The 21,190-nt window shown below is 43.3% G+C and overlaps 2 protein-coding genes across 5 annotated transcripts in view; one reads left to right on the forward strand and one right to left on the reverse strand.

The window, feature by feature from the left end:
• mob2a (MOB kinase activator 2a) overlaps positions 1-17,775 on the forward strand; it is a 60,476-nt gene extending 42,701 nt beyond the window's left edge. For all 4 annotated transcript variants that reach the window (XM_052060132.1, XM_052060129.1, XM_052060130.1 and 1 more), the window contains exons 2-5: positions 8,728-8,888; positions 11,281-11,374; positions 14,760-14,884; positions 15,961-17,775. In XM_052060132.1, the coding sequence (XP_051916092.1) occupies positions 8,728-8,888; positions 11,281-11,374; positions 14,760-14,884; positions 15,961-16,283 (703 nt within the window). In that variant the 3' untranslated portion in view covers positions 16,284-17,775. The remainder of the gene's footprint in view (positions 1-8,727; positions 8,889-11,280; positions 11,375-14,759; positions 14,885-15,960) is intronic.
• Positions 17,776-19,462: 1,687 nt separating this feature from the next.
• kcnj11 (potassium inwardly rectifying channel subfamily J member 11) lies at positions 19,463-21,043 on the reverse strand. The gene has a single exon (XM_052060108.1). The coding sequence runs from the start codon at positions 20,659-20,661 to the stop codon at positions 19,501-19,503; it is 1,161 nt and encodes a 386-aa protein (XP_051916068.1). The 5' UTR covers positions 20,662-21,043; the 3' UTR covers positions 19,463-19,500.
• Between the last annotated feature and the right edge of the window lie 147 nt (positions 21,044-21,190).

Below are 21,190 nucleotides of genomic sequence, written 5' to 3' on the forward strand. Positions count from 1 at the left end.
TGGAACACACCCTCCGGTCCCCCTTTTTAAAAAGAGGGACTACCACCCCGGTCTGCCAATCCAGAGGCACTCTCCCTGTTGACCACGCGATGTTGCAAAGGCGTGTCAACCAGGACAGCCCCACAACATCCAAGAGCCTTGAGGAACTCCGGGCGGATCTCATCCACCCCTGGGGCCTTGCCTCAGTTGAAGAAGATGTACAGTACAATCGGAATGAATGGGTTCCTACTTTCGACAGCTAGCCTTGTTAATGATTTGGTAACGTTTACCCCTACTTTCTTAAGCCCTGGGACACGCAGCAAACCAAAGGCCACATACCTCAAAACCTGTTGATGTAAGGAGGAAGACAATGGACGATTCCATACCTTTTTAGAGCTCGAAACAGGTGTTAAATAACGTTGTGCTGTATGTGCATGGGGAGGTTGCACATACCATATTTTACGGACCATTAAGCGTAATGTATTAAAAGGCACAATATCAGTGAATAGGTTGGGTAAAATAATCATACATAAAATGCACCGAGTTAAAAGGTGCGTTATGTTTGTGAAATGATGTTTGAAATAGTTTGTTCTAATTGTGACCTTTATTTGATAGATTTGCTACTTTTATGGTAGATTCAAACTCGGTTTGAACAATTATGGAAAATAATCTAATTGCAATTCCCCCCCCCCCCCCTAAAAATTACAATTACGGTTTGTTTTGTAAATTTTCTTCAAGATCCTTTTCAGATTATTTTTCAATAGCTAATCTTTATTACAACAAACAATATGCATTGTAAAATACTGAGGTAAAGGCAAATAAACCATTCATATGACAGAAACTACTAGAATGTGAATTCACAAACTCAAGATTGCAGATTACTAACTACAGTGATGTAAACAAATCAGTTTGTACACTCAAATTTCAGAGACACGTAAATCAAAGTCTACACTTAAAACAGCAGCACACATCCAACACCCATCAGACCCTTCGTTACACACGCACTCTGACATTCGACGGCAGCCAAAACACATGTACACGGTGCGTTCCCCACCCCCTCCACACACGGGGAGTTTTGACCATGACGTCTCTGATCCACTGGTTAAAGGACACTTTGATTCTCTCCTCTTTCATCTCAAACTGCTTCAAACAACAAAGCGTGTGACGGAAAAAGTGGTTCGGACTGCACGACTGTCCATGTTTTATGTGTTGTGTTTATTATTTTACTTTGTTAACTGTGTTGTTAAGCGCTTTGTTACAGCTGCCCTGTTATGAAAACGCTATATAAATCAGCATGTATTGTATTGTATGTGAGATGAAAAAGATTGTGCATGGCTGAAAGCTAGCGCAGCAACATTAGCTCAGCATTCCGCTGTCAATTAAGTACAGTAATGACCGTTTAAACCTCAGCCTCTGCAATCACAAAATCACACTTTCTCAAATTGCGATTATATTCATCAGTGGTTGTGTAATTACTTTGGCTAAATGCTAAACATGACAACCGCTGTAAATAAGTCAATGCTGTCACGATTCCCCATGACTGGTCACTGCAGCTCTTGAAAGCTGGCTTTGGTGTCTACCTCGCATCGGTCAGGTCCCGAAATGCTACTAGAATAGCTCATCTTAGGTTGGGTCTAACCAACAAACATTTCCCATGATTCTTAGACACAAAAACGAGAAGCAGTTCTAGCTCTGGTATTACATAACTAAACGCAAAGATAAATGTTAAAGTAAATAGGTAGGAATTTTAATTTGTTTATCTCTCGGTGCACATTGTAATATTGGAAAAAAGCCACCAGAAATTGTTTCCCATGATTTTTAGACACAGAAGCAGGAAGTAGTCCCATTTCCGGTACGACAAAAACTTAGATGCTTGCGAGTGATAAAATGCGGATGAGAATGACAACGCAAATGTAATGTGAAGAAATTTGAATCAAAGAATGACAACTGAAAAGCTACCATTCATCCAGACATGGAGTGCATCGCATTACAAGACACACTGTTGATTTTTGAGAAAACGGAAGTGTGCCTTATGGTCCGAAAAGTAATGAGTGAATATTCATAGCTCACAGGATTAAATTGACGCTTAGAGATTCTCTTGGACTTTTAAATGATATTCATCTTCAGAGAAGACCGAACTAAAGCAGGTAATCATAGTTTCCAAGGTTGCATATGGGATTTTATGAGGGGTTGGGACTGCAGTGGAGCTGTTTACAGTCCCTCCGTTAACCCATTTCCTCCTTTAGGGAGCGTTTATTTATATGGCATTTAAGAAAACGCAAATCCTTAATGCACACAATAAAATAAGGTCAAGGAAATTCATTTCTGTCAAAACTTGTGACTTTTGAGTTTCCAGTGACAGATGTCAGCGTTTTTGTTCGCCAGTGTCTCAGCGAAACTTCCCCCAATCAATTTATTTGTTCCAGGTGCTTAACAGCAATTCCAATCTTAGCACAGGGAGAGCCCCCCACCCCACCCTTCCTGTCGCACACTGGTGTTGTAATGTTGATGAGGTTCTATTATAGTAATAGCAGAGGGCTCTTGAAGGCTCTGCTGACCCGTGAGCCACTCAATGGGGTTTAGCACAGGATGACGAGGGAAAGAGGCGTTAGGCAAAGCGCTGCTGCGATGGTAGAAGTTGTTGAGTTGGAACAGTGTGTGCACGTTTAAGACCTGTTCCCTGGCTACAATTCTCATGTACTGACTTACAGTGCTGCTCACGATCCCGGCGATGCTCCCGATTAAGTGGTGGCAGCTGTGCTTTCTCGGTTTGCTCTTGTTGCTTATCTCGTCCCCACAGAACTAAAAAGGGTAATCTTGAAAAAGATGCTTGTGAATCTTCACAGGAACTTTGGCAGAAGTTCTGACAGACCAACAGAGCCTTACACAGCAGTTGAACACGCTCTTTTTAGCTGCGTAATGACTGCCGTGGTTTTGCTTTGCAGAGACCAAGCTGCTCTCAATGGTTTGGTTGTTTCAGGTACACTTTCAGAAATGTGTATCAAACAGGTCGACTTTCTTTGCGTTAATCAGCTCCCAAGAAGTAGCTCTCACTTTCAAAAACGTTGGAGACCCCTGCTTCTTGAAAGGACAAGGCCTGTTTAGAGACTTTTAAGGTCGCGTAGGTTTGAATCCTGCTCCTCAGGAGTGCCACTATAAGCATTTTTAACAACACCAAAATAGGATATCCAGCACTGAGTCAGTTGGTGTCCAGTTGGTGTTCGTATACGTACAGTATGTATGTTTTGTGTGTCAGGATTTGCTCATTGTTGTACGGCAGGTGTCATTTTGAGCCTGCCCGTATGCTAATTGCACTCATGTCAACCGGATGTAAATTACAATCAAACCACAAATGATGGGAACATTATTGATTGGAATATGTTGAACTAATTGACAAAATCACAGTTCATACCAGTGGGTAAAAAAAGCTAGCCATGTTTCCAAACGGTCGCAAACAAATCTGAATTATTTGTTTATATTATTGATGCCGAGTAATTAAATAAATAATGAGAAAAGCAGCAATTATAAACATTCTCTTGTTTGAACCATTGATCTGTGTGGGTAAGTTTTAGAGTTGCCACTGAAATTATTTTTCCATCATTTCTCAGTATTGTGGCCACAAGTGAAAGCCGGATTAATTGGAAATCGGTTCTCTTAATTGGACAGGCTTGTGGTGTATACAAGACCATGCAAATGGGATCCGGTAGCAAAGGAGATTAACAGCTCCAAATTAAAAAAAAAAAATTAACAGTATCATTTGAATTGCCAGGTGTTCCTTTAACGTTGCCCGATGCATTTACACACAGTGGCTTGAATGCACATTTGCCTGGTGTTTGCGCATACGTTAGGTCTAAACGTCGTTAGGACTCTGTTGCTGTGGACACTTCTCGAGGTCTCTTGTGATGCAGCTCGTAATGTGCAGAAAACAGCTGTTGTGACCGGCCGGGTTGGTTGTGAAAAGAGGGTGGGATTGAAAACAGGAGATACTGCAGCAATAAGGCTGTGCTTGTCTTCAGCGTGTGTACTTGAAAGCTCAGGTTTGTATTTGCTTGGCGCAGTCAGCAAATTTCAACCTAACGACTTATTTGAGCGACTGATTTTTAGTGTAATCGGGATGGTGTTTTTCAAGTTAGTCTGTTCTCTTTCACTTCATCCTGTCAGCCTGTTTTTAACTGAAACAGATTAACATTAGAGGGGCGGGGGTTAATACAAAAAAAATGCACAAATTGAAAATCTTGTCTCAATGTATACATTTTAATAAATAATACCCTTACCGTTGCTAGGTAAATGAAAATTGTCATCTTAAAAAAATTTTTCAAAGTGTGCATGCGGGACCGAAATAAGTTAATCATGTTGTAACTGTAATGAAAGAGCACAGCGCTGCAGTCACATTTGTGCCTACAACAATTCACCAGTACAAGTGTACACTTTCTCTACTACAAACATGTTCTGCCGAGTTGCATTACCAAAATCTTAATTTGCACCTTACATACACAACAAAGAACACGCGCTTATTGCGCATAGGTGGTGCCTCTTCACAACTGGGTATCGCCAATTACTTATCTGGAGTGCATATTACAGTGTTTTTAGTCATCTAGCCCAATTATGACATTTTCCCTTTTAAATATTCGATAAACTGGACACTGGAATAAAGCTGGCTGGTGGTTATGGGGTCGTGCTGGTGAAAGTGAAAGGGGGCAAGATAGTGGCTAACAGATGGAATTGAACAGCTGCCAGCTCAGTCATTCCATAGCTCTGTCGTGCAGTCTTGCATGTCACCCGACTATGCAAACCCCATTTCCTTATTGCAGAGTCACACCAGCATGTCTGCTTCCTGCTCCCCCTTCTCAACCTTTTCTCAACAAAATGCAGAGTACCAAGTTTGCGCACAGCATCCTCACATGTCTCTGATGCGTTTCCATACAGGTCAAACCAGGTTTTCCTGACGTGTGAGATTTGACCGGTCCCTTTTGGTGCTAAACAGGCTGTGGCAGTCTGTTCCCAGTGTGCAGAGTTCTGGTCTTGGTCTTGTGGGCAGCTCTGATCTGGTGAGACGAAACGGGCATCTGCTGCCTTTTATAGCCAAGACTTGCCTTACCAAGAACAGGCGAGCTATGTCTGTAGCAAGGGCAGACACGCACGTATGAGGGGAGGAATTCTGGCATTGAGGAGGTTTTATTTATCCTAAAATAAACTAACAGCTCCAGAAATTCACCTCCCCTCACCACACAAATGCTTGCCAGACGAGGAGGAGGTGTTTGTGTGGAAAATCATGAAAAGGGAGGCAGGAAATAGCTTGGTGAACATAATGTTTTCTAAAGGAAAAGAGTGGAGGGGGACGGTGAAACGAACAAACTTGAACCTTTCTCAGGAGTCGAAGATTTCGGAGGAACCTACTGCAGTCTTTGTAACGGTGTGAGACTGACGGCTTCTGGAAATGAAGCACTTTGCTCTGCTTAAGCCCTTTAACATGAAGCCCAAAAGCCGCAAGGTTCTATGAATCTGTTAGTACCGCTGAGCAACTTACACTTGCTATTTATATTTAGGTGTGAAAAGGAAGCAGGGATAGAAAAAAAGGGAGGAGTATGTACTCCAGAGACGTACCGGCTATTATTTAAATCAAGGTGACTAAAATCAGAATTGAAAGAGTGAGATTAGAATGTCAGTTGGAGATGAAAGCAAAGGGCGAAGGCAAGATGAAAAGTGAGGGCAGGAAAGTCTTTGGGCGGTTTGGACAGATGGGGAGGGAGGAAGACCTTCATTTATTTATATATATATATATATATATATATATATATATATATATATATATAATATACAAATATAAATATATAAGGACTGAGGAGAAAGAGAAAATGTAAATCCCTAATTGGCGGCTGTTCGAAGTAGACATTCTCTCCCTCAAGATGAATTACCCAACAAGCAAGAAGTTCTGTTTTCACACAAAATGGATCATCTTTATGTCCTTTGATTTAAAGAAGAACAATATCTAGAAGAGGAGGCCAAACCATTAGCCATTAAACGGGTTGAAGCGACACATGCTCACTTGTAGACAGACATGCCTTCCTATGTTTACTGGAATGGAAAGAAGGGCATCTCTTTCAGTTAAGTAGCACTGAACTACTTTTGGCCAAGAGACCTCTTGCTCCGCCGTCCTGTCATGTTTTCTGTTTATTATTTCCCATGGAAATAAGTCGAACACATGTCGATCGGCCTCTCGCCTCCATAGTTTCACTCCATTTGCCCTCATTCCTCATGTCAAGTCAACAGTATTTATAGAGCACTTTCAAACAGCCATCGCTGCATACAAAGTGCTGTACATGGAGCAAATTAACATGCACAATAAACAGTAAGACAAATCGGTAACAAAGGCGGTAGAAAGCATGTGGTTTTATCCATCATTCCTTCTAAATATGTCTCTATTTAGGTTCTAATGACCACTTTCCTTGTTTCAGTAATCACTGTAGTACTTCAAAACAGCACTTGAGTGAAAGTTGAGAGGGGCAACGAAAAAATAAAATCCACAATCCTGTCATTAGTGTGATGACAACAACTCGGGTGTGTCCAATAGCAGGAGATGTTACAAGTTGAGACTCAGGTGAACTCAGCATGTGACATGTATCCAGAAGCAATAATTTGTTTTCATTTTTTAAATCATCTCTGATGTCCTTTTATCAGATTTGCGTGATAATTTAGGTTGGAGATGCAAAGGATGCCCTTTTTCATTGTTTTAATCTGTCAGAAATTTGAATGTGTTTTTTCTCATTCATATTATAAAAAGATTCAGTATTGTAAATAAGCTTTGTTTTAACCAGGTCGTTGTTCTCTTTAATCAGTTATAGAAAATAGCTTTCCTCGAATTGGTTAGTTCCTGATATGTGGACGTTTTTTAAAATCGTCCTGTCACTTCATTTTGTTGGGTCCAGTGTAGTCCAGCTGACCGTAGGGCGAATTATGACCGTCCTTGGTGCACCTTGAACAGGCCATGGCAGCACCCTGAAAAACGAATTACTGTCTCCAGCCTATTTTCAAGCCAAAGCAAAATATAATAGCTTAATTTCTTCTCTAATCATGCAGTACAACTGTGTGATGACTGTACTTGCCTAGACAACTGGTGTCTCATCATAGTAAGCGATCAGGAACAAGAATGCTTATTGGAAAATAATTTGCACCTGTTAGACATGAAAGGATGTATTTGGAATGTGTCAGAAATGAACCCGTGTCTCAGAATTCAGCACACCCTGCCCAGATGTCAGTGAGCTCTTTGGCGTGCGGCTTCAGAAAACGCCTTGCAGACATGCTCGTACTTTCTCCCGAGTCCGTTTCTCACAACCTTCCTGTTGGACTGAAAGGAAAAATAAGTACAGACAGATTTGTGGCATCGCGCCACAAACCCATCTTTATAAGGGAAACATAATGACTGTAATGTCTCCATACAAGGACCATATTTCTCAGATTGGCGAAATACGACATTACGGACAATCACAAAATGTGCCAAGTATTGGTCAATTCGAAACAGCTGACAAGATCCGTGGGAAATCCACGGTTTCTAAATGTTAGCTTAAGCAATTTTTATTCTTGTCACTTTGCCTGAGGAGGTGTCCAACAATATTAGTTGGCCAATGGCTATTAGTATTTTATTTTCATTTCAATCTATTAGTTATTCATTTTATTGTGTTTTTGTCCAAATATATATTTTACCATAAATTGACATTAATCTCCCATAATTCTAAGGAAAAATGCTTTATATTGGAATATTTACCAGTATCGGGATGTACCTTCATAGGAATATAAAATGATGTCCACTTTGTACACTATTATCAAAGAGCCTTTTTTCCAGTTCTTGTGCTAAATGGTAAATGGACTTTGGTTCGAATAGCACTTTTCTACCTTCCCACTGTTTCCCCCTGAAGCCGCAGCATCAGGAGCAACTCGCTGTTCAGTATCTTGCTCAAGGACACTTTGACACGGTCACACTGGCTGGGGATCCAACCACCCCCGCAGTGGGTTCCGTTTGTGTCTGCCGGTGGCCCTAACTGTCTACATTTTGTTGAAGCTGCCCGATAAGAGTCTGCTTCTGTTTGTCAGGCTGACACATTAAGTATTTTAACCTTTGACCTCAGATGGAACTGTCTGCATTGCTCCAGAGTGGAAGTAGGTCGAGAGTATGCTGTTGCCCACCAAGTGTGATGTGACATACTCTTGCTAAAACTAGCAATGGAAATACAAGGCACTGGGGACGGCCGTTTACAGCGTCAGTGGTGACATTAGGTTAGAGGTCAGAGCGAAAGGTCATGTACACGCACACGGGGCTCCTTGTTTAGTCTATGTCGGGGAGTGAATCCACTGTTGAAAACTGGCATTGCTCACTTTGAGCCTTGAGATGATCTTTCTTCAAACTGCCATCAGCAATTCAAAAGAGATTGTAGATGCGTGTCTCAACTCTGGAGTTTTTTCCCCATTGGCTTTGCATTTTTCAACTAATGTGCGCTGACGTCCCATTCTATCAAATACTTGGCCATCCTACCTCGTGTAAAGCAGTGTATATTGCATTTGATGCATGAAAAGTACTATGTAAATAACTTGATTTGAAATCCTGACCATCCTCTTGGAAATTAATCTTTCAAATATTTCTTTCTCTGCATTCCTGAAAATGTTAGATGCCAGAAACTGCAGAAAGATGACTTCATTTGCTGTATTCCACAGTTCTACATTGTGTAATTACATAGTTCTTCTTCTGGTTTACAGGAAGTCGAAGACAAAGCCAAATGGAAAGAAGCCTCAAGTAGAAGAGAAGAAGGAATACCTCGAGCCGGAGTTCACAAAGATCCGCGTGGTGGATTTTGACCTGAAGGAGCTGGTGGTTCTGCCCCGAGAAATAGACCTCCATGAATGGCTCGCCAGCAACAGTAAGCGATAGTGGTTGCTGTTTCAATACCCTATAATTATTGCCCCACGACCCCTTCTGTTTTTGTTTTTTGGGGGCATATCTATCCACACAAAGGTTTCAAATCATCAAACCCATTTTAATACATAAATATAACATGGAGTTTTCAAATGACAAGTACACTGGGCATTACATGGACAAGCACACACATTTCTTAATAAATCAATTACTTTGTGCATTAAGTGTTGAGTAAGACTCCTTACTTTCAGGAAACAAGACAATTGGGACAATTTATTGCTTTCAGCGTTGCGATATCAATCCAAGCCAAGTCCGTTACATTACAATTGGGTGATGTTGTGGTGGAAGAATTCACTTCAAACCCATTTTGGCATGGGCCGATGATGGTTGAACGTGGTCTTAAAAAGTCAAGGTTTCAATATCCGTGAAAACTGGCCGTCACCTGTAACCTCTTTTCTTTTTGAGAGGATGTCTAAGCAAGGTGCAATTTGATTGGCTGCTTGTACAGTTGAGTAAATGAGTCACCTCTTGGAAGTCAAGTTCCTCCAAGTAACTGTTTTTTTGTTTGTTTTTTCTGTCGTCTGAGAGCAGTCATGCATGTGGAGGAGGAAGGTGCAAGATGAAATCACGGATACCTTTTGCTATAGTTAATGTGCATTGTCCTAAAAAAAGGATGCCAGCGGATACTGGTTAGCCCAAGAACAACATGAGTGGCCCACTTATCTGTTCTAAAAAAGAACTCACCACTGATGGGACACTGTAACTTGCTAAGATGTAAAATCAGAAGAATATTCAGGTTTATTTCATGAAACTCAATATGGCACGTTTCTTCTGTACCAAATATTCAATATTTTGTGGAAGAAATTTATTGTGTTCAATGAGAGAAAAAAAAGTTTTCTATACCCAAATATTTCAAAAAGCCAATTTTTCACAGCAGTACTTTTAATACCATGATACTGCGGTATTTTTGTTCGCGGTCCGTTATCATACCATCAGAATCAAATGTCAATCCATGCCTCGTTGTGTGCCAGGCCACCTCGGTTGGCATCAGTCCGGTGTCAACCAAAGTGCCACAACAGCTTTTTCTATGTAAGGTGTACTACTGATGCCAGGTGAAAAACAACAACGGAGATTTTCTGGAAAGGCAAAACGGTGGAAAATGAAAATGTCAGCCAACAGAAGCCGCTAGAGGTGTAGCGACCACAGAGCCAAACCTTTAACACGACGCAGACATGGCACAGTATTCAGCCCGTTCCCAGCAACACAACACATACTGTTCCTTGAAACACCATTCCTTGCTGTCAGTCATGTTTACCTTTTTTTTGTCTTTCTTAAATTTACACTAGTCCATTGGAGCATAATTTCATGAATTGTGTAAGCACACCATTGCAAACAGGCAGCTTGATTGATTCTGCTGTTTATTTAGTTGGTCCCCCTGACTGTTTTTCTCAGGTAGAAAAGGGCTGCTCCACAAGGCAGGGGAAAAAAAGAAATGATACGTCAAACCCGGTTTGCACGTGTTCACTCTGTAGTGTGTTTTGCCTTGCAGCCAACTGATATTTAATTTTATCTTCAAGCCTCAACACAAGTTATTGATGTTCAAACAAAGTCTCTTACAACTTGTGTTATTTTTCCACACAGTCCTCTGAATATTTCGCAACATTTTTGTTGGGGTTGAAAAAAAATATGACACAATTTCAATGGCCATATGTCGGCAACCAAGACTAGATAAGAGTGAGTCACGTTGCACCGCAGTCACATGAAAACCTCGGACGGGTTTTCCCACGCCAGAGTGAGAGGAGTTGGCTTTTGAGCATAACGCTTTGACTGTGGAAGCCTTGCAGGTACATCGCCACATGAAATGCTTAAATGGCTCAAGTGCGGTTAACTTAAATGTTGCCACTTTAATACTCAAGCGGCATGATTACCTTGTACTGTGAGTCATCATCTCTGCGGTGCTTAAATGCAAGCACATTCTTTACCAGGCAACATGAGTGTCGGCCTAAAATAAATCAACCTGATAAAGCAGCTCTTGGCCTCCCTGCTGCTGAGAACTTGGGCCGTCACATTATAAAATATATTTTACACGCCTCGACATGTTTCTGTCATTTCTTTTCAATCTTTTGGCTTGCATCCATTTTGACAACTTCATGACTTCAATCAAACCAGTGTTTGAGGATAGGTTTAGTTACTGGTTAATAGTGCTACTTGTGACTGTGACTCATTGATGTCAATGACATATGCCCGACAGTCCACGAGACGATCAGTCATTAACCAATACACCCCTTCCGTGTTGTGACGTCAATAAGCATAAAGGAGCATAATCATTTTCTGATATGTTGACGTATCACGTTGGCAGGATGTGACCTCTCCTTTTTTTGTTGTTTTTCCTGTAGCAACTACATTCTTCAATCTTATCAACTTGCAGTACAGCACCATCTCGGAGTTCTGCACTGGGGACAGCTGTCAATCCATGACGGCATGCAACACGTGAGTAATGAGCTGCACTTTTAGCCTGAAAAGGTCAATCATTACACCTCCCCTTCCCCACACACACACACAAAACAAAAACAGTAATGTAATTGATCGCATCATAAACACTGTCAGGCAAGTATAAACTAAGCAAACCAATATGGTGAAACAACAAGGCAGTCTTTCTCCTCATCATGTGACATGATCAGACGATGAGTTTTTGTTTGATGTTTCGAGGCATAATTTTGTGGTGTTGATCTGCCGTTTATCTGCTTTGGCACAGGTTGAAAGGGGACGTTAAAGCAAAACAGTTCTTGATCCTAATATGTTCTATACTCCAGCATTAGTTTAAACGCAGCTCACCTCACCCGTTTTCTAGGTTTTGGTCATGTGATGTGCACAAGTTGAGAACTTGGACATTGTGATTTACAAACACAATATTAATTGGAATACTGTCTTTAGACTAGTAGAGGCACATCGAAAATATTATTGTGAAGAAAGTTTTGAACTGGACTTGCCTTTTTGTATTAATCATCCCACAAGAAGTTAGAGGCTGCTCAATTGTCCTTCTTAGGATGGGCTGCATGCAGCATCAGTGCACTTCAGTCAGCCTGCTGCTTAGCTAAGAGCTGCTAGACGGCAAGTACGGTTTTCCTGGGTCTTCATTCTGCAACCTGTGTTTGACAGAGTTGACTAAAGTGAAGACGACCATGAACTCCTCTTCCTCAGTCGTTATAAAATTTGCCCAGATGTTTAATAGTGCAGTAGTCAAAAACAGATAAATAACCCCTATTTGAGTGGCCTATATTACTTTTTACTCCCCCCCCCCCCACCCCACCCCTACTCGGAAAAGGTCTTTTGAAATGAACTGCAGCAGTAAATAATTTTCAAGAGCAAAGGTTTCCCACCAAGGAAGAAAGAGGTTTGCCGTTAAACAGTTGCAAATACCTGTGTGGCAGTTGGCGCCTTTCAAAGGCCACATTGTCCACTGGAAGACTGTTTGTCCCATATAACAATGGGGAGGTGGCTAATTATAATTATTTATCCAACTAGTTTACCCTGTCACGGTGGGGTATCGGCATAATGTGTGATCCCTTGTCTTAAGGAGCAGGCCTTTGTTCATCCTGTGTATTCTACACGCTGGAAAAACCAGATTACCCGGACGCGACTGTACGCACTTGCGCACATGCACACATTGCACAAGCAAATGACAAGTTAACAAGCCAACTGTTCAGTCATAGTACACACCTGACCCATTCACTGTGAAAGATGAGCTTGTCATGATTTAACCCCTCAGTCAACAGTCATTTGGCTGATGCCGTCACCTTAGGCCACTGCTCGCTGACCAATGTGCCGTGGCCGTATGACGAGAGAGAAATATGAACAAATGTGTTGGCTATCGATAGAGCAACGTCGGTCTGGCATTGGTTTCCACGGCACGGTGAAAAAGTGGGTCTGGATGAGCAGTGACAATTATCCATGTGTTCTGTACGGTGAAGTGCCAAAAGGACAACAATAGAGGACACTCAACATGTTTTTTGTTTCTTCGTGTCATGTGGCTGCTTATGAGTGGAACAAAACCCAATTTTGACAGTGATGACACTTTGTGTTCAACCCGGTCCACCCGTCTCATTACGCAAGAGTGACCCACCCACCCTTTCCTGCTTTTCTTTTCTGGCCGCAGTCACAGGGCTGCCAGTGCCCTGCCCAAAGACAGCTCAGTAGTTTTTGGTGAAGAAAATGTTTCCATACTCTATGACGGCAGCGCAACCATTTAAGTGTCATTAACCTATTTTGTGGGCAGACAGAGGACAATATGTTGAACTGTACTCGAAACGCACATTAACTTAATGGGCATATTTGAGTTCAGCTCTTTGTCGTTTGCATGAGAAAAAGTTGCACTTTAATTATGATTTATACATCAATGGAAAGTGGAGACTATCTGCTCCAGGGTCAAAGTGCGTGCATCGTCCATTTTCCAAGTTAACATCTTACCATTGTTAATAAGTGTAAACACAAGTTAACCATTGTTACGCTATTTCAGTTCAACTGTATTGGCTTGAACGCTGCATAATTACTCGCATTCCTCAACTCTTTCCACCATTAGTTGAGGAAGCACCTTTCTTAGAGCAGGTCTCACAAAAAAACAAAGGACAGCAGAACCTGCCCATTCAATCCATTGATGCTTATGAACGTGAGGTCTGAAAATCCGCAGATTGGTGAGGTGTTTCCAAGATGGCGGTGTGGGGTATTATGAATAAATACATGTTCATCAATTTTAGGAGAAATGCTAAATTAATACATCAAACATTACATGACTTGAAGTAATATAAATGCTCGGTGGGCCGAATTGGAGACGGAAAGCGTCTGTCTACATGCGGACCACGGGCCATATTTTGCACACACTCGATTTAATGGCAGAGTTTTCCTTGAGGTTCCACTGTGACCCTCAGTGAAATTGCTTTGTGGGGCAAATAAATCTCGAAAGAGGTCCTTGAACAGAAAGTCGTTCACGGTAGCAAATGATGCACAATAAACTGAAGAACTTATGTCATCGCATAATTGCTGGTTTCCTTTGATTGTTTCCTTTTTATGGCCCTAGGCGTGTTACCATCTTCATTGTTTATGTCTTGTGACCTGTTGTAACTGTCATATGCTTGTGCAGGAGTTTTTTTGCCAAATCAAATGAGGGTAGTTCGAGCGTGGGTTTTTTTTCTCCCCCTCTCACTCCCTTGTGGTTTCTTTCTGACTTCCGGGTTGAGTGAACGCTGGCGCGTTTTGGCTGCCGCTGCTTAACCCGTATTGTTTTTTGTTTTTTGTTATTGTAAAGTGTCCTTGGGTGTCTGGAAAGGCGCTTATAAATCAAATGTATTTATTATTATTATTCTCACAAGTAGTCACTGTGATGATGACTTCATGACTGCGATAGCATAGGATAGTGTGTGTTCTGGCGAATTCAAATTGCGTCGTCAACGTAGGAGCGGACCGTGGCCGGAAACTGACGGCACTCTGTTTGTCATACTAGCGGTATGCATGTGCTCTTTTCCAAAGTCAACTATTGTGCTCACATTACATGATTTAGTGTAGTCCTCAGAGTGTGACACCTAACTGGTGTATTGGGGTTTTCCCCAATTGAGGTCAGAGAGAGCAGCTGATCAATGTCTCTTAAGATGACCTACCTGTTGTAGAGCGCGTGTCGCAAGAGATGTTTGCATGTCGCAGCTGCTCCTCCCTCAAACATTCTTAAGAAAACATTTACCGGTACATGATTCATTACGACCTCATTTCCACAATGACTTTGTTGACTTTTTTTCCGACCCACTGTGAAAAAAATCTCATGTTGCAATGCACATTAATGTGTGTGTGTGTGTGTTTTGTTTTTACATTTAATTTTGTTTTCCAGAATTTACTACTGGCAGGACGAGAAGGGGAAGAAGACAAAGTGCACTGCGCCACAATACGTTGACCTTGTTATGAGTCTTTGTCAGAAACTGGTCACCGATGAGGAAGTGTTTCCTACGAAATATGGTAAGTATCCCTTCCCCTTCTTAAATAAGATCATGGAAGGGCTGTGGGAAATTATTTGAGAACTAATCTCAAAAGCGTTCAACTGGTCAACAGCAAATTTTTGACACTGACTCGAACAAATGTCTTTGTCTTTTTTTAGCGCACCAGGCTGTTGAGATATTCTCATTTTTGTTTTTAAATTGGATTTATAAAAGCTCGCACAATAAGGATTTTTGCCATGTGTAGTAATTTATTCAACTACGATGTTTCGGAAATAAATCCCACTTTTGCTGAATCAAACCCTTAATTCAGAAATGTGACAAAATACAGGTATTATGAAATATTATGTTTTATATACTGCGATTGGCTGGCAACCGATTCAGGGTGTCCCCGCCTACTGCCCGAGGACGGCTGGGATAGGCTCCAGCACCCCCTGCGACCCTAGTGAGGACCAAGCGGTTCGGAAAATGGATGGATGGATGTTTTATATAATTGCTATTATATTCATAATATTGTAATGAAAATCTGATGCGCTGAAGAAAAAGCAATAGCTGTCACAGCAAAAAAAAAAAATATATATATATTTTATTACCATCTCTGATTAAAAAAAAATAAGAAAAACATGTTGACCGGTGTTACTTATTTACTAAAAAGAATGTATCTTTGGTCATCTATCTCTGCCAGCAATGTATAGCAATTGGCCTGTTATCCGTCTAGCAGCATGACGACCTGGGAAAAAAAAACTGAGACTGGAGTTCTTCAAAGTGTCTGTTGTCTCTTTCTTAAATGATATTGGCTTTGTTTTTGGGCTGAACAGGCTCAGAGTTCACACAGAGTAGGTCAACTAAGAAGGAAGATCGGTGCTGTTGCACTTCTGTGGTAACATTTTTCTTTGGTCGCGTGCAGGGACTCAAAACTTTGGGAAATGCTGCGGTCGACCAAATGTTGTGCTACTGCCCTCTGCTGCCTCTGTTGTGGTCTGCCACTCAAACAAAGCAAAAAAGCCAAGTTCCTTTCCTTCAAATTGCAGGAAGAGAGGGAGGGCATGGACGTCAGCACGGTTCTTCCCCATCCTAACTGTCTCGCTCTTCCCTCAGGCAAAGAATTCCCCAACTCCTTTGACACGTTGGTGAAGAAGATCTGCCGCTACCTGTTCCATGTGCTGGCTCACCTCTACTGGGCGCACTTTAAAGAAACCGTGGCAATGGACCTGCAGGGCCACTTGAACACTCTCTATGCACATTTCATTGTTTTCGTAAGGGAGTTCAACCTGGTCGACCCCAAGGAGACCTGCATCATGGACGACCTGTCCGAAATCCTGTGCGTCCCCGCCCCGCCGCCGCCCTCGACCGCGCCTGCCCCCTCCTCGCCGACTTCGTCTCCCTCTCCTTCGTCACAAAACCACGTGACGGAGAGATGAGGGGAGGCGCCGCCGAGATGCCGGCCCGGGGGCGACAGAGGATAAGAAAGGAGAGAAGGAAAGACGGCCTGGCCGCCTTCCGCCGTGTGCCAGCCGGGACTTGACAGACCTTCCACAGTACACTTGCGTATTCCGCTGCAACACCAACCAACCAGTCGGGTGAACAAGAGAGGGGAAGGGGGGGATTGGCAGGAATTAGGGAGGGTGGGTGGTAGCGAGGGGTTTGTAACGCCAGCAGGAATTGGCGTCAACGTTTCTCCCAGGGATTAAAAGAAAAAAAATAAACATCCCTCCCACCCTCTCTGCCGTTTAAACTAGGGCAAAAAGTAAGGCTGCGTTGCATTTGTTTAGTTTCATTTCACTTTTACTTTTGTTGGAGAGTTATTTGGTTCAATTTGTGTTGTTATTTAGTTGGGTTGAAGGTGTGTAGAGTGTGTGTGTGTGTGTGTAGGGGGGGGTGGTGCAGTGTGGTGATTGGCCCTCCTGTCTCTGCTCCAACTCGCACACTTCCTGTCTACGAGGGGGCTGTACTTTGCTTGGAGCCACTCTTGCCCCGGGTTTGTGTCGGACGGACAAGCGGCGTCTCTGCTGGCCTCCTCCCAACAGCTCGAAGCACCGCGCTGGCCATGAGCGCCTTGATGGTTAATATTAGCCAGTCCTGGTTTGGGTTGTTTATGTGGGCCTTGATTTAAGGCACCTCCTACTCAGCATCTGAGAGTTTTGTCACTGCTGCCGGAGAGGCTTTTCTCTCTCTTCATTCTCTGTCCCTGTAGTCGGCCAAATCCACCACGTGACCTACACGTACTCATAGCGTGGCCCCAAAACAAACGTTGTGGAACTTACTCCCCTCTAGACGGCAGCAAATATGAAAATGCACAGAAACGTGGACAGAAGAAAGATGTAAGGTTGTATATTAGATATTTAATCGGACAGAGAAATTGTGATACTTTAACAGAGTGGTGGCAGGAGTGCTGGTTTCAGTGTGGCGCACCCCCCCCCCCCCCCCCCTCCAAAACCTCTACCCAAACACACACCTGCCGCAGCAGCTCAGATGGACAAAGACATGATGTCATGTCTGCAGTCCCCCACACAGCAACATGCAGAGAAGGGGGGGGGGGGGGTGCAGCGTGCTGGCAGAGAGCTGCAAATCTCCTTTATTTTCTTCTTCGTTCATTGTTTAGTTTTCCATGTCCCTTTTTAAAATTTGCTTTTAAAAAGACAATAAAAGGAAAATTAGTTTGGAAATAACAATATATACCATTACACATAGAAGAAAACAACTTCTGCTTGGACCTCTGTCAGACAGCTTCTATGTGGAGGAGGATTGGGTTTATATTTGTCCCTTCTTTAATTTATTTTCGTTTTCTTTTTTGCAGGGTTCTTCAGTTCTGGCTCTTGTTTTTATGTATTTTAATTATTAACTAAGTTAAAAGCAATTTAATATTTCAAGCTCTGCTGATTATAATCTAATAAAAGAAAAAGGTCATTCTGACCCAGTGTGTCTCGTTTGTGCTGCATTCTTATTTTGTGTTTAGAGACGGAACGTCGTTGGTTCTGTGCCTAAAATGTCTGCATCTTGATTTGGTGCCAAGATAGATATATGTTTTAGTTCCCCCTCCTTAAACAAGCTTTTTTTCCAAACATCTATTAAGATTTGAATTAAAAGTTTAATGGCGACTGAATGACACTCTTAAGTGACTGACATTCATTATAAGGTCAGTGAAATTAAACTAGTTTCCACAGTGATTGTTTTTGTCCAAACCAATTGACTGAATGCACCTTAGTTTTCCGTGGGCTGGCCATCTGTCTGCAGCCACGGTGATTTGGTTTACTGTGTGGTGTACAACGACAATACATTTACCTCTAAGGGTGATGTTGAATTTACCCTTAAATTATTGTAAGTCAAGTCAACAGTATTTATAGAGCACTTTCAAACAGCCTGACTCCATATGTCAGGAGTGTACTTTTCGAGACCAGGGGTGGGCAAAGTATGACTGACATATATGCTGTCTTCTTTTGTCAGACCCACTGTGTATTTACTGTACATTCTGTGTGTTGTATGAAAGGAGACAAGAGTGGGGTGTACAGTAAATAGCCACAGGGGCCGCTGCAACACATACAAGGTTAAGGCATTTATCCCCTAACTACTTTGTGACATCTTTAAACAAGTGTTTTGTTATTGGATGTGTTTTTGTTACTTCAAAAATTTCCCAATTTTGGAAAAAAAAAAGCTCATCTTATTTAAACACATTCGATTTCTTCCACAATAGCACGCATATCGTCAAGCGCCACATTATTATTATCATGATTATGACAATTATTATTCTTGATGTTAGGAAAAATTGATGTGCTCAAAAAATGCAAGGGAAGAAAATTATTACTTGCATCTCTGGTTTTAAAATGTATCGATAAAAAATGTTCAGCACTTTAATTTGAGTTATTGTATGTCATAAAACTGAAAAAATGTAAAGTGCACAATTTTTTGTATTACTTTAGATCATTACCATACTCATTGATGGAAATTAAGTTATTTCATTAATGATCCATTTCGTGATTAACTAATTAGAATCAGCCCTGCAATTGGCTGGCAACCGATTCAGGGTGTCCCCCGCCTACTGCCCGGAGACAGCTGGGATAGGCTCCAGCACCCCCCGCGACCCTAGTGAGGATCAAGCGGTACGGGAGATGAATGAATGAATAATTAGAATCAATTTTATGTTATATAAATCGGCATGTATTGTATTGTTAAATAGTCAGCTTAAAATAATGAACATTTTAATATTTTTATATGTCCTTAACAAAATCAATCGGTTGAAACATTGCTTTCACAACAGCTCCAACTCATTTGTTTTCACCTCATCTGCAAATGACCTGCGTGGTCATGTGGCAAAGGAGGACAAAAGTTTGACCGCCCCTTTTCGAGAGCTTCTCTGGAAAAAAAACTTACAATGTCCTTAATTTGAACATAGCCTGCAGTTGTACTTATATAATTGAAACGTGGTAAACAGGCGTAATTTTCGAAGAGGGGACGGGATTTTTTTTTTTTATGTTGCCCTCACCTTACCCCTCCACCGTAGATGAAAAGTGAATTCTGTTGTGAGTCGGTTCGATATAAATAACACCGAATTGAATTGAGTTGAACGGAAAAATACGAGGCCAGACCATACGAGCGCAGTCTATATTCGTCCAGGTGAATTTATTCGGAGTAAGCAAGTTGTCATCGGCTCTCCAGCCTGGAGCGGCGGGCCACGGTGGACCCCAGCCGCCTTCTCACCGACGGCCGCAAGGTGACGCCCTCGGTGACTTTAAACCTTGCGATGCCGCCCGCCTCGTCCAGTTTCTTGGCGCTGCAGCACGGGGTGGGCACCTTCTGCGTGTTGCCGAACTTGGAGTAATCCACCGCGTACATGCCGTCCTCCTCGGACACCGTGGGCACGAATCGCTGCCCCCACAGGATCTCCTCGGACACGTACGAGGTCCTGGCCTGCGTGGTGATGCCGGTGGTCTCCACCACCCCCTCCAGCACCACGATGACCTCCACGTCGTTGTGCTGCAGGTCCACGGCGGACATGGCGTACAGCGGGCTGTCCTTGTCGATCACGTGACAGATGATGAGCGGGGACACCAGGAAGACCCCGTTGGTGCCCACCGGGTTATCCATGTGGATGTCAATCTGGTCCAGGGGTACCACCTCGCCCTCCTCGGTGGTGGTTCTCTTGACCACCTGCATCCGTACGGTGGCGCTGATGATCATGCTCTTCCTCAGGTCGCCGATGCGCACCATGAAGCAAAGTTTGTTGTTCCGCACGGAGATGACGGCGTGCTTGCTGAAAATGAGCGTCTCGGCGCGCCTGCGCGCCTGCGCCGTCTTCATGAAGATGCAGCCCAGCATGATGGCGTTGATGACCAACCCCACGATGTTCTGCGTGATGAGCACGACGATGGCGGACACGCACTCCTCCGTCACCATCCTCGCCCCGAAGCCGATCGTCACCTGCACCTCGATGGAGAAGAGGAAGGCGGACGAGAAGGAGCGGATGTCCGTGACGCACGGCACGAAGTCGCCCGCCCGCCGGTCCAAGTCGCCGTGCGCGAAAGCAATAAGCCACCAGATCATCCCAAAAAGGAGCCAGCTGCACAGGAACGACATGGTGAAGATGATGAGCGTGTGGAGCCATTTCAAGTCCACCAGAGTGGTGAAGACGTCTTGCAGGAATCGACCCTGCTCGCGGATGTTGGTGTGCGCCACATTGCAGGCGCCGTTCTTGGCCACAAAGCGGGCTTTCCTCGGTTTCGTTTTGAACTTGGGCTGCTGAACATCCTCAGCCAAGCGTGTCAGCAAGTAGTCCTCCGGGATGAGGCCTTTTCTCGACAACATGGCTCTCCCGCATTACGGCCCCAAAGGCAGCGTCCGGCTGACAGATGAATAAAATGTTGCCTTTGAATTGTATTTTTTGTGCGTGTGTGTGTCGCTTTGCAGCTTTCTGTCAGCCTTTTCGCCCGTCCGTAGCCTTCGTGGTCGTCCGGTCGTCCGAAGCAATGCGCTCTCCTCACGTTGCCCCCCGGTCAGGCGGTTGACGTCCCATGTGGGGATTCCTTCTCCTTCGTCCTCAGCTGCCACCGTCACTCAGGGTGCGCAACCGAGAACACCAACAACAAGACCCCCACCGGCAGCAGGCGTACACCGCATTGTGAGATTCACCACGCGTGCACGCGCACTTGACGTCGCTTACTTCAGCAGGCTTTTTGGAAGCAGTTTTGTGGCGCTAACGGCCCATCTCCGTGATGCACTTTTCCTTTTGTGCTGACTCTCCAGCTCGATAGCACTACACGGGGGGTGGGGGTGGGGGTGGTTGCAGACCCTCCCTCCAACACCTCTGTCGTGCCCTTGCTGGGCACAAAGGAGC

This window comes from Hippocampus zosterae, chromosome 3, assembly GCF_025434085.1.
Source record: "Hippocampus zosterae strain Florida chromosome 3, ASM2543408v3, whole genome shotgun sequence".
Classification (NCBI taxonomy): domain Eukaryota; kingdom Metazoa; phylum Chordata; class Actinopteri; order Syngnathiformes; family Syngnathidae; genus Hippocampus; species Hippocampus zosterae.

What these genes read in the sequence shown, in the direction of transcription:
- kcnj11 (XM_052060108.1), bottom strand. Translation starts at nt 20,661, where the DNA reads ATGTTGTCGAGAAAAGGCCTCATCCCGGAGGACTACTTGCTGACACGC.